The sequence below is a fragment of the Oncorhynchus mykiss genome, chromosome 28, assembly GCF_057628025.1.
Source record: "Oncorhynchus mykiss isolate SJ-2025 chromosome 28, ASM5762802v1, whole genome shotgun sequence".
NCBI lineage: Eukaryota > Metazoa > Chordata > Actinopteri > Salmoniformes > Salmonidae > Oncorhynchus > Oncorhynchus mykiss.
The window spans coordinates 34926783-34940679 of record NC_143049.1 but is presented as its reverse complement, the minus strand read 5'-3'; the positions used below and the strand labels follow the sequence as shown (position 1 = coordinate 34940679).

At 39.9% G+C, this 13897-nt stretch overlaps 1 protein-coding gene across 3 annotated transcripts; it reads left to right on the top strand.

Moving 5' to 3' along the window:
* Nucleotides 1-1513: 1513 nt before the first annotated feature.
* LOC110509051 (uncharacterized) lies at nt 1514-12690 on the top strand. Of its 3 annotated transcripts, none has more exons than XM_090225177.1 (6): nt 1560-1654; nt 6909-6962; nt 7154-7852; nt 7993-8046; nt 9208-10434; nt 10583-12690. In XM_090225177.1, the coding sequence occupies exons 1-6, from the start codon at nt 1624-1626 to the stop codon at nt 12571-12573; spliced, it is 4056 nt and encodes a 1351-aa protein (XP_090081303.1). In that variant the 5' UTR covers nt 1560-1623; the 3' UTR covers nt 12574-12690. The 3 variants fall into 3 exon arrangements, with proteins under 3 accessions (XP_090081305.1, XP_090081303.1, XP_090081304.1); XM_090225178.1 differs by lacking the exon at nt 1560-1654 and adding an exon at nt 3940-5297; XM_090225179.1 differs by lacking the exon at nt 7993-8046 and having other exon boundaries at nt 1514-1654; nt 7154-7276.
* The last annotated feature ends 1207 nt before the right edge of the window (nt 12691-13897 follow it).

Sequence of the window (13897 nt, the reverse complement as noted above, 5' to 3'; positions counted from 1 at the left end):
TACATAGAGGTATATCCAACATGCAGTATTCCACAAGATATCTAGATGTATTGTTTTGTTAAATACATATTGTGTTTGGCTGGTGTAAGGCTAATCAGAAGTATCGTCTGCCAACTGTGTGTCACTGGGGTCATGTCTCTTTATATGGTGTACATGGACACACACCTGCACGAAAACACACGCGCACACACTGGTTATTGTTACAGCTCTAGCAAAACTAAGACTAAGCCCAATTTAACTCAATTTCAATCATCTCAAAAAATAAAAAAACACACAGAATGATCTAGGCAACATTAGCTACATTGCTCTGTCTCTGGTGTGATGTCACAAAGGAATGCACTCTAGAGTTTCCCTCACTGTTCTACTTCTTCTCTGGCAGTGGAATTCCTAAGTGGCAACACACACCCTGCCAGATAGCTGTATTTCCAGCTTCAAGCATTTCCCATTATACTGTATTTTAAGACGACGAATTCATTACCAGCCAAAAATTACTACAAATTACAACAACCATGATGATTAATTACAAATGTTTTTCATTGTGAGCTGCTGCTAGAAACGTATCATAATAATATCGTAATAACATAATTCAGAGCAATTAGTCTTCACAGAAGTGTGAAATTGATTCCAAATATTCTCTGCTCTATTCATAGTATTTTATCTCTGTTCCTCAAAATAAAATATCGTTCTTTCAACTTTTTGGCTGATTCGGTGAAATGCAGACACCAATATATTGAATTTGGTAGATGACTAAACTGGTTGGTGTCTGAGGCAATGTAAGCATTCTTTAAGGGTCAATAGTTACAACATTTTACTCCAAAATGTAAATGACACCATTTAAAAAAAGATTTAAAAATATACAGCTGTTTTCCAGATAAAGCCACAGAAAGGCATGGCTTATTATACAAGAGGTATCCCCTTTTATGCAAGAAACATGCCACTCAAAACTTTCACACCCAGGTTTCTCTGGTTACTGGTGCCACCTTGTGGAGGAAGCTTTTCATTGTGAAGGTGAGTTTACAGTCTTCACATACTGTACCTGGAGACATTTTGGTATTCTGTCTTTACAGTTTTGTTTTGCCTAGCCTGATCTACCTGACCAACTCAAATCACTTCAGAGTAACATCAAACCAAGTAATTTAGTGTATTACTTTGATGTGGGATTGGAGATGTGTACAGTATCTGCCCAATATCAATCAAATATAACATTTATTTGAATTATATGTCAAAAAACGATTTGAGTTTTACCATTTTTTGTATTTAGTTTAACAATGCTTGCCAAAAGACTCCACTGGAAAGTAGCAGAATGTTTGGTATGTGATTTATTTGTAAAGATATTTAATGGCTAAGTGAGCTGGTTTTAATTCAATGAGATGACTTGTTAATGGCTAAATGAGCTGGGTTTAATTCACTGAAATGACTTGGGCATGCAAGTTAAAGTATGCCAGGTGAAGAACATTCAGTCTTATTGTTATTCTGATTACAAATGCTCAAGTTAGTGGGTTGCAAACAAATTCAACATGTAGATTTCAGTCTCTCCACAACTCCCTTCAACAGGTAGGAACAGGTTTTTACTGCAACTTTCACTTTCATTTATCTGCCCAGTACAGACATTTGAAGGATGAGATGGCGGACGCTGCATCATTCAGAGACAAAGGTAAGAGCAGTAAAAACCTTAAAAATATATATTTTCGCCTGATGTTCATCAATGCTTGTAATGTATCATTCATAGTGTTGGCCTATATGTCTAACTCAATATGCCAAACAGGCAAATATATATATTTCTGGGGATCATCTTGGGTAACTGGTCTTCGTCGAGTATGGTCTACCTCAATCTCTATGCTTCAGTGCTCTACCTTTGGAAAAAACATTTACAGGAACTATCTGAAACAAGGGGTTCTGGAGAAGGCCTTCACCAGGCAGGCACCATAATATTGTTATCCTGTTTATATTTATAAAAATGTAACACCTAAAAAAATATATATTTAGGTTTGAAAATGACTTTCAACATTCTACTATTAAGCAACAATGGAATTTGACGTCAGTCGATGAACCAGTAATGCCTCAAAGGCCATAGAAAAAGCTGGGGAAATGTTGATATATACATAAAAACTAAAGAATCTATACCCCATTACCTAATACCAGAATTATGATGCACCTGCCTATTTATTCATAGAAATATACATATTTTAATGTCTCTGAGTATCCACATGTGATAATGATCAATAGCCATGACTTGCACTTTACATTTGCAACATAGTTAGGAGTTAAATTGGTGACTAAATTGACTTAGTTGGATAATCACTGTTTAAAGATTCATCATTATCTAATTTACTGGAGTCGTAATGTAGCTAGCTATTTATTATTTGTTTACTAAAATGACTGTAGCATTTTTGTGTTTTCAACATATCCAGGTGCCGACCACACTATAATACAGTAACCGCAGCCTTGGTAGTTGACTGGCTGCAGTGCTGGATGTTCCAGAGCCTGTCATAGAAGGGTCTGGAATGTGGAAGAGGCTCACAAGCTGCGCCCTGCCCATAAGATCAGGGTGGCGTTTCCATTTCATTCAGCTTGGCAGAGATCCTGTATGCGACATAGATATGCATCCAGTCATTACACTAGCTGTCTAACCAGTTTAGCAAGGACTTTGTTAACTTTTGCCTTGTTCAGACTAGCAGTTTGAAGTGACCCAAATATTTGTTTACCTGATTTCAAAACATCTATGAATGTGATACAAATTCAACCTTTTCCACATGGATATTCTGTAAGACTTATGTGAAGACTAATTAGATGATGATCAAATCGCATTCTGTCTCTTATCAATACTTTTTTTTAACCTTTTATGCAAGAGAGAAAGATACAAGACAGTTGTTGAGACAACTAGCTTGATTAAGTCCTCCATGTATATCTTACTAGATCAGGGATTTTTAGTCTCCAAATATCCACTATTTATCATGTGTCCATAATATTTGTGATTTCCTTAAGAGCACGGTGAGAGTTTGTAGAGTGATTTCCTTTACAGTCCATTGAGGTACTTAATACAGTGTCATAGTCTCCCACCATAATGATTTGATCGTTTGTTGCCTGTAAGTTCACTTTCATATTCAACAGGATCCACCTTCCTTGCAAATTATTCTTGACTATTTGCACATTCAAATCAACATTTTTGTTAATTAATATCATCACACCTTTTGAGTTCCATTGTCCATGACAGAAAATTATTTCACCACCCTATTCCTTTTTCCACGCAAGTTAATCTAAGGATGTACAGCGAGTTTCCTGTAAACATTATATGTTATATTCATTTTCTTTAATACACTTAAAGACTGATCTTATGCTTTTTTGTAACAATCTCCTGAACCGTTACAATTTATAACTGGCTATTCTTACTATAACTAGATAGTATTCTCAGTCTAAATTGACCACGATTAGGTCTCCCGAGTGGCGCAGCGGTCTAAGGCACTGCATCGCAGTGCTAGAGGCGCCACTACAGATCTGGGATCGATCCCGACCTGTGTCACAGTCAGCCGCGACCTAGAGACCCATGAGGCGGTGCACAATTGGCCCAGCGTCGTCCGGGTTAGGGGATGGTTTGGCCGGCAGGGATGTCCTTGTCCCATGCGCTTTAGCGCCTCCTTGTGGTGGGCCGGGAGCATGCACGCTGTCTTCGGCCTCTAACTGTACGGTGTTTCCTCCGACACATTGGTGCAGCTGGCTTCAGGGTTAAGTGAGCAGTGTGTCAAGAAGCAGTGCGGCTTGGCGGGGTCGTGTTTCAGAGGATGCATTGCTCTCGACGGTCCCCAGTCCGGAGCCTCCAGCGACGGTCCCCAGTCCAGGGTCTTCAGCGACGGTCCCCAGTCCGGGGCCTCCAGCGATGGTCCCCAGTCCAGGGTCTTCAGCGACGATCCCCAGTCCGGGGCCTCCAGCGACGGTCCCCAGTCCGGGGCCTCCAGCGACGATCTCCAGTCCAGGGCCTCTGGCGATGATCCACGGTCCGGTTCCACAGAAACGGAGGGATCAGTTTAAGGAGGGGGGGCTGCGTCCAGAACCGGAGCCGCCACCGAGGGTAGATGCCCACCCGGACCCTCCCCTATAGGTTCAGGTTTGCGGTCGGTAGTCCGCACCTTTGGGGGGGGGGGGGGGGGCTGTCAAGCCCAACCTTGGATATCATTTTTTTCTATATATTTTGGTTAGGTCAGGGTGTGACTAGGATGGGTACTCTAGTTTTTGTATGTCTAGGGGGTTTGTATGTTTATGTTGGTCTGATATGGTTCCCAATCAGAGACCATATCTCTGATCTCTGAACGATCAGTTTATCGTTGTCTCTGATTGGGGATCATACTTAGGTAGCCATTTTCCTCATTTGTGTTGTGGGATCTTGTCTATGTATAGTTGCCCTAGTGCACATCAGTAGCTTCACGTTTCGTTTGGTTGTTGTTTTGTTCAGTGAGTTTCGATTTATTAAAATTATGTTGAACTCTACTCACGCTGCACCTTGGTCCGATCCTTACAACGAACGTGACAGAAACACAGGCTTCCAGGGAGGGTAATTTTGGGGCTTCACCATGTTTCATTGAAATGTACAGCTGTGTATCGTCCTTATAGCAGTGAAAGTTAACATTATGTTTCTGAATGACATCACCAAGAGCTAAAATGGAATCTTGAGGAACACCAAAACTTACAATTGATATGTCAGAGGACAAACCATCCACAGAGACGAACTGATATCTTTCTGACAGATGAGATCTAAACCAGGCCATAACTTATCCGAGTAGACAAATTAGGGTTTCCAGTCTCTCCAAAAGAATGTGGGGATCGATGTTGTCAATAGCTGCAGGACAGATGCCAAACCTTGGTCTGACGGCATTAAAAGGCAATTTACCACCTTCATGAGTGCAGTCTCAGTGCTATGATGGGCTATCAACAGCTTTTCCAAACCATTTTGAGAGGATTGGGAGATTCGATATAGGCCGATAGGTTTTTACATTTTCTGGGACAAAGTTTGGCTTTTTCAAGAGACATTTGGTACTCACCCGGTTTGGTACACATCCGGTGGATAGGGAGACGTTTATTATGTTCAACATAGGAGGGCCAAGCACAGGAAGCATCTCTTTCAGTAGTTTAGTTGGAATAGGCTCCAGTATGCAGCTTGAAGGTTTAGAGGCTTTGACTATTTTCATGATTGTTGTGTTGAGATGGGATTTAAAAACTTGTGTCTCCATTGATCCTAGGTCCTGGCAGTGTTGTGCAGACTCAGGCACACTTAGCTTTGGAGAAATACGCCGATTCAAAGAGGGGTTCGTAATTTGCTTTCTAGTGATCATAATCTTTTCGTCAAAGAAGTTAATTAATTCATCACTGCTGAAGTGGTGAAAGCCATCTTCTCTTGAGGAATGCTACTTTTTAGTTAGCTTTGTGACAGTACCAAAAATACATTTGGGATTTTTCTTATTTTCCTCAATTAGTTTGAAAAAATAGGATGATTGAGCAGCACAGTACTTTCTTTCCAAGCTAGTCGTAAGACTTTCCAAGCTAGTCGTAAGACTTGGTGGAGAGCCATTTCCGTTCCAATTTTCTGGAAGCTTGATTCAGGTCTCGGGTATTTTCTGTATACCAGGGAGCTAGTTTCTTGTGACAAATGTTTTTTTGTTTTTAAGGGTGCGACTGCATCTTGGGTATTACGCAAGATTAAATTTAGTTCCTCAGTTAGGTGGTTAACCAATTGTTGTACTCCGACGTCCTACATAGAAGATCATAAAGAAGTATTGCATTGTGATAATTTCTGATAACTGTCAGACAGATGTGGGAATTGTAATGTGGTACATTTATCAAGACTCGCTAAACTGCCCCCTTCAAACGGGAAGGCATGTCCCCGTGCGTGGGCTAGTCAGTCCCCTCACATGTCCGGGCTGTGCGCTCCGATGACCTTACAGCTGTCATTCCACTTCTGACACCAATGTAGCAAACAACAGGGAGGGGAAGGAAGTGAACCTGGGTCACTGGCGTAAAAGGCCAACACTCAATGCATTGCACCTATAGGGTTAGTCCACTTGGTGGGAATAGTAAACTGTAAAAACTGTTTTCAGAGGATTGTGGGTAATATATATATATTTTACATTACAATACTTTACACAATGTTGTATGCATGTTTGAAGAAACAAAAGCACATTTGTATATTAGTATCAAACAGTTTGTTGTGCTATGAGGTGTAATGGATCATGATGAATAGATATCAAAACCGCTGGGAAAGATTAAGTGGATCTAATGTAGATTAACAGTTCTGGATTTGATACAATTAAGTTGGATCTTAGCCATTGTTTTATGCTGGACTTAATATTTTAGTGTTTGAGAAACATTAAAAGTAAAGTATATTATACATACAAATACATCATCTTGAGTATTCCCAAAAAGCTGATGCAAATAGTTGCAATTTGATTTTGAAGTGGAACCAGCACAATATTTTATTTATTATTTGATCAATTGTTCACAATAACGTTGATATGACATTAAATTAGCTTACCGAAAACCAACATAGCTACTCAACAAAAAAATTATTTCAGAAGAAAGTAGCAGGAGCACTTCAATTATTCTACAAGAACCACAGGTGCTCTTAAAAGGGAATCAGGTTGTCAGACCTGACGGTGTATATTAATAACGTTTTAGCCTATACATTAGTGGGTTTTTAATTTTCAAAGTCTCACGAGTGCCTGGACTTTGACTTTGTTTTATGCCACTTAGCACCTATTTGTGGTTAAAATTGCTCCTATTTGCTTTTCAAAAAATGATTTCAGTTTGTCTTAAAATCGCTCATGTAATACTGCCCTGCATCACACACATTCAACACAAGCAACAATCAACATTAACATCTTTACAAAATACTGATGCTTGTTAATTGGATGTGTTTTCAGTCTCGAATCCAAAGGCCCTGAGACGCAACAGTGTGGAACTATTGCCCCCAAAGAGTGAGTGATCAATAAAATATCAAACATATTTTTTTTCTCTGTCTAAAAGAGTTGTGCATTTATGTTGTTCTGTTGAAATATGGTGCATAATGTTCTGAAAGAAAAGCAAACCAAAATGTTAGTGTCAATATTTTCAACAATGTTTTCCAGCAGACATTTTAAATAAGGTTGTGGTGGTGTTTATGTTACAGTGTCTGAAAGTCCTACAGAGATAAGGATTGTGCTGCTCGGCAAGAATGGCTCTGAGAAGAGTGCTGTCGGGAACTTCATCCTGGAAAGAGGGGCATTTGACCCCAACTATGTACACAACCACTGTGAGAGAGCCAGGGGTCAGGTGGAGGGAAGACACATAGCTGTGATCAACACTCCAGACCTGTTAGACCCTCACATCTCACTTGACAAACTCTCAGAGGAACTGCGTTGGTGTGTCACTCTGTCTGACCCGGGACCTCATGTGTTCCTGTTGGTGCTGCAGCCTGAGGAGTTCACACAGGAAGAGGGAGACAGAATCAGGAAGATCCTAGACACCCTCAGTGACCGGTCCTTTGACTACTCAATGGTACTGACAACTCATGAAGACAAGAGGGGACACATGGATGAGGATCACCCTCTGAATCAGATGGTCAGAGCCTGTAGAGGGAGGCAGCACCTCAGTGACCGCACTCAACTTATAGCAGATGTTGACAAGATTGTAAAGGAGAATGGAGGAGGCTATCTCACCTGTGATGTATTTGAAGATACAAGTGGCATGGTACAAGGGAAAGAGGAAATCCACAGTAAAAAATCTGATTGGATCCTAAAATCTTCCTCTGAGGAAGAACTTGGAAAGGATGTTTTGGAACAAGGCGAATCAGCACAATTGAACAAATGGGAGAACATTAGAGAAATTGGTAAGTATACAGAGAGCACAAAACTTATTGTGAAATGAACATTGAATACCACTGACAATGAACTTTTGTTTCATTTTTACTGGTTTAAATGGACTGCAAAGAGGAAGTCACTGAAATTAATAGTGTCAACTTTTTTTCAGGATTGGTATCACTTAAGCAAGAAAGACGGAAGCCATCAAGCAGTCATGAAAAATGTGGGTAAAATTCAGTAGTTATACACCCCATTGCAACTATTTGTTATTTAAGAGGGAGGACTACGGCTCAGAAGGATTTGTCATTAGGACACATTTTCAGTATTGTTGTTTCTGTTTTCAAAATGTCTATCCTGATAGGCAAATATGGAACAAAAGCTGTGTAGGTAGACGTGACCAAAATATATATATATATACGTTTTATTTTTCACTTAAGTCCATTTCAATATTCTGCCGACCTCCATTCCCAATGTGTTTGTATCTCTGAGGTCCTACTGTACTTTATAGTCTAGTACCATGCTCATGTCATTGTTTTGTTTTAACACTTTTAACGATTAGAATGAGATATGAGTTCACAGCTCGTAAACCAACAGTATCTATCAATTTGAGGTCATTGCGCCCTCTGGTGGATACAAAGACAAATACGGATCAACATTTAGAGATTATTTTTGAGGTGCTGCTTAGTGCAGCGATGTGCTGTGTAGATCTCCCAACCCCACCCCCCCCCCCCCTTATCAATATATTTGTCTCTATTTACTCTCAAATTAGAAAATGCTAATTACCATCAATGTAGATATCATGCAAAACTACAAATCCCTACAAGCTCCTGAATGTCATAGCTTACAATTTTGCTAACAGGTCATTTTAAAACTTGCACAAGACAGTTCACAGAATTGTCCATTTAAAGAAATGTTGCCAATTTATTCATTACTACATGTAGATAACATTAGATAGTTAATCCAGAGATTCTTAGCTAAGCCTACACGAAACACAGCCCTTATTTTAAGTGATTCTAAAATCCCCTATTGGAAAAATAAACGGTGGAAAAACGATAGGTACCATTTCCCTGTATGACCTCTAGGTTTAATGGGTATTATGACACCTCCACTGTGGGGCTCTATGGTGGCCATTAATAATGGTGCTTTGGCGTACAATGTGAGGGATACCAGGGAAATAACTGTGCAAAATAAAATGCTGGAATTGAACTCACACAATATTATTGACTACTACTGTCAAGCATTTTGAAAACAAGCATTGGGAGAAAAACATGATTAATTTGTAACAGGGACAATCCTCCAGTGTGAAAATTTGGTAAACAGGTCAACTACATTATGTTTTATATGCATATCCTTATATTAATCAATGTGTACATGTGTTTTACAGTGTCTTCACTCAGGATTCTGCTTCTGGGGAAGAATGATGACAAGAAGAGTACAGTGGGTAACATGATCCTACAGAAAGAGGCTTTTAGGCCTGCTCCTTTCTTCAACTATAAACAGCAATGTGAGTCAGCCAGTGGGAAGGTGAATGGCAAGTCTGTTACTGTTGTAAAGACTCCAGACTTCTTTGCTCCACATCTGACTGTGAAGTCCCTGATGCAGGAGATGGAGAAATGTAAGACCCTCTCTGCTCCTGGGCCTCATGGGGTCCTGCTGGTGTTGAAGCCTGAGAAGTTCACAGAGGAGAACAGAAACACATTCAAGTTGATCCTGAGCATATTTGGTAAAGAGGCCTTCAAGCACACAATGGTGATCATTACTCATGAGGAAGTCACAGGAAATCCTCATCTGAGTCAAATGATCGACGAATGTGGAGGAAGGCATCATGAAATGTACAAACAAGGAAGTGACCACAAAAAGTTAACTGAAAAGATAGAAAAGATGGTAGAGGAGAATGAATGGAGATACCTCACCTCCAATGAAGAGACGACACATGATACCATGACACCAAAGGCTCAGAGACTGAACGTGGTGCTGTGTGGCAGAAGAGGAGCTGGGAAGACTTCTACAGCTAATGTCATACTGGGTCAGACAGAGTCCAGCCCAAAGTCCAGTTCCTCCTCAGTGTGTGTGAAGAGAGAAGGAGAGGTGTGTGGTCGGCCGGTCACCCTCATCGAGCTGCCTGCTCTGTATGGAACACATCTCACTCAGGAGGAAGTGATGCGTGAGACGTTCCACTGTGTCTCTCTCTGTGACTCTGGAGTCCATGCTTTCCTCCTGGTCGTACCTTTGGGTCCAATTACTGATGAAGACAAAGGAGAGCTGGAGACCATCCAGAAGATTCTCAGCTCACGAGTCAATGACTTTGTCATGGTCCTGTTTAGACAGGATAACATTCCAGTTGATAAAACTGCAGTTGACTTTGTGGAACAAAATGCAGACACAAAGCAACTGATCAAGATATGCAGAGGGCGGTATAACTTCTTTGATGCTTTGAAGATTGAGAACGCTAAGCAGACAACAGAACTTGTAACAGAAATAGTCAAATTGATGGATCAGAACAGAACCTGCTACACTCTGTACATGTACATGGAGGCTAAACACCAATCAGAATTGGACCAAAACAGAAGAATCATGGATTTAGAGGAGAGAATCAGGAACATGTCACAAGGTGAGTTTGTTGAACACAGGGAGGAACAAATACTGGGGGGTGATTGGGAAAGCAATGATTTAACACTATGAACCTTCTGTGTTGATTTCAATATCAATTCATGCAGTAATTCACATTAATTTATTATAATTTGTTGTTTAATTTGTAGGTGCTGAAATGGAGTGTTCCAGCACAGAGTGCATACGGGTGGTGCTGATTGGGAAAACTGGCAATGGGAAGAGCGCCTCTGCAAACACTATCCTGGGCAGAGATGAATTTGAGTCTGAATCCAGCCCTGATTCTGTGACAACAGTTTGCAAGAAGGCAGTCGGCAGAGTTGATGGAAGAACAGTTTCTGTGGTGGACACACCTGGCCTTTTTGACACAACATTGTCTAATAAAGATGTTCAGCAAGAGATAGTGAAATGTGTTTCCCTGTCAGCTCCTGGACCCCATGTGTTTATCATAGTGTTGAGTATCGGGAGAATCACGAAAGAGGAGCTGGACACTTTGGACCTCATAGAGACAACCTTTGGTCCACGGGCAGGAATGTTCTGCTTAGTTCTGTTTACTAGAGGAGATGACTTGGGAAAGAAATCAATTCAAGATTACATTGGGAAAAATTCCAAACTGAAAAAACTGATCAGAGATTGTGGAGACAGATTCCATGTCTTCAACAACAGAGTTGAAGATGACCGTACACAGGTCACTGAACTTCTTAAGAAGATTAACAAAATGGTGTCCATGAACAAGGGCAGTTTCTACACCAGTGAGATGTTCCAGGAGGCAGAGACCGCCATTAAACAAAAACAGGAAGCAATACTGAAGGAGAGAGAGATGGAGATAAAGGCTGACATGGAGAAACTGAAGGTCAGACATGAAACAGACATGGAAAAGATGAAGTCAAAGTTGGAAGAGGAGAGATTGAAAGTTCAGGAGGAAAGACAGCTGAGAGAAAAACTGATGAGAGAGAGAGAGGAAGCTATTAGAAAAGAACATGAAGACAAGGAGAAAGCAGAGACGGAAGAAAGAGAGTTGGAGGACAAAAAAAGGAAAGAGGATGAAAAGTTGAAAAAAGAAATATGGGACACAGAAAAAGAAAAGATGGAAAAAGAGATAAAAACTCAGGAAATAAAGTTGGAGAAACAAAAAAGAGAAAAGGAAGAAGAATACAACATGAGGATTGAACAACAGAGAAAGGAAGAGAAAGACAAAGAAGAACGGCTTATAAATCAAGAAATTATGTTTGAAAAATTAAAAAAGGCAGAAATCGAAAGGAGAGCAACAGAAGAGGATGAGAGAAGAAAGAATGAAGAGAAAGAAAGACGAGAGTGGCAAAGAAAAATAAAGGAAGCAGAGAAAAGTCAAACAGAAAACATTCAGACAAAAAAAAGGGAATGGGAGGAACAATTACAAACAGTAATAAACAGACAACAGCATAGAGAAATGTTGTGGGGACAGAATGAGTTACAAACTCTTGTAGAACAAGAGAATAAACAGAGGAGATTGAGAGAGGAGTTTGAAAGAGAGAGAGAACGAGATAGAATAAAGATGAAGGAATTAGAAGAGCAGAGGAGAGAAACAGAGCAGAAAGAAAGAGAACGAATAGAACAAGACTTTGAAGAAAAGAGGAGAGAGTTGACAGACAAAATGACAACGCAACGAGAGCAGTGGGAGAAAGAACGTAGAGAGGAACAGGAAAGAAGAATTCAAGAGGATGTAAATAGAAGAGTGGAGGAGAGACTAAGACTAAGAAAACTGGAGGAAACATTTCAACAAGAACGTGAGAATGAGAACATCAGGAAAGAGAAGGAAGATACAGCCAGGAAAGAACAAGAAGAGAAGAAATGGAAGGAAATGAGGGAAGAGCATGAAAGGAAAACAAAGGAAAGTATGGGTAAATATGAACAAGAGGCCAGAACACAAGCAGAGGAGTTGAATAACTTTAAAGAGAAATGTGAAAAAAGGCAAAATAAATTGTTGGAACAACTTGAAGATGAGAAGATACTACTGCAAAATCACAAAGTGGAGTATGACCGATTAAACGATCTATATAGTCATAATAAAGACGAATGGACAAACAAAATGCAGGAGTTGAAGGAAAAGCATGAGGTAGAGATACATTATTTGAAGGAAGCAGCCAGATGTGTTGTACAGTGAGGAATCTTGATCCCCATGTGAATTGGACTGGTATAACCAATGAACATCGTAATGTAGTTATTCCAGAATTTCAGTTATATTTTAAACAGACTGCAATGATGTGAACAGCATTGTGAACCAAAGATATTGGTTCCCAATGCTGAGCACATGTTCAGAAAACAATGTCATTCTTACTTTGAGGTACTGTCACTTCATTTTGATAGCTGGTTTGCCTCTTAGGGCCACTGTTTTTTTAAACCTTTATTTAACTAGGCAAGTCAGTTAAGAACACATTCTTATTTTCAATGATGACCAAGGAACAGTGGGTTAACTGCCTTTTTCAGGGGCAGGCCACAGATTTTTACCTCGTCAGCTCAGTGATTCGCTCTAGCAACCTTTCGATTACTAGTCCAACGCTCTAACCACTAGGCTACCCTGCCGCCCCACTAAGGTACAAGAATGTAATGGTGCGCACTATTTAGTTATATTTTAAACAGACTGTAGTGATGTGAACAGCATTGTGAACCAAAGATAGTTGTTTCCCAATGCTGAGCACATGTACAGAAAACAATGTAATTTTTACTTTGAGGCACTGTAACTTAATTTTGAAAGCCGGTTTGCCTCTTAGGGCCACTGTTTTGAAGCCCTACTAAGGTACAACATGTAATAGTGCACGCTATTTACTGTTAAATGACGATGATAACACAAATGCACCATATATAAACTGCTCCACTTATGTCAAAGATGAGACATGGAAAATAAAATGTGAGATTATGCCCTCTGATAATACATAATGATAGAAAAATGTATATTTCCCTTAAAATAGGGTTTGTACATCAAATGTAAATACAAACCGGACAGTAATGATGAGAAGGAGGAGGAGGATGATGACAATGGTGATGATGATTGTTGATGGTTTAAACGCTGAGATAATTCTTAGTACAAAACTATCTTTGTTCCCCATTCTTTTAACAGTCCGTTGAAAATCAAAACATATCTAAACAGTTACATACTGTACTATACAGACAGAGAACTACTATAGGCACAGAATGTTCACCTGTTCTAGCCCAAAGTAATTGCCTTCCAGGCCTGTATTAGCAACTGCTGTGTGACTTGTATTTGTTGATTTCATACTTGTCATTTGTATGTGTTACTGTGCTTTATATATATCACGATTTCTGTTTTTGTTGTTCAAACAACAAAATAATAAAATGTCAAAAGAGACACATCAACAAATCTGTTAATTGTCCATTTTATTTCTATCACTTCATAGATGTTTCCATTGTCTTGTTATTATGAGGCTGAGTTGGGGTCTTGGGTGAGGTCCACCAATAGAGATTTTCCA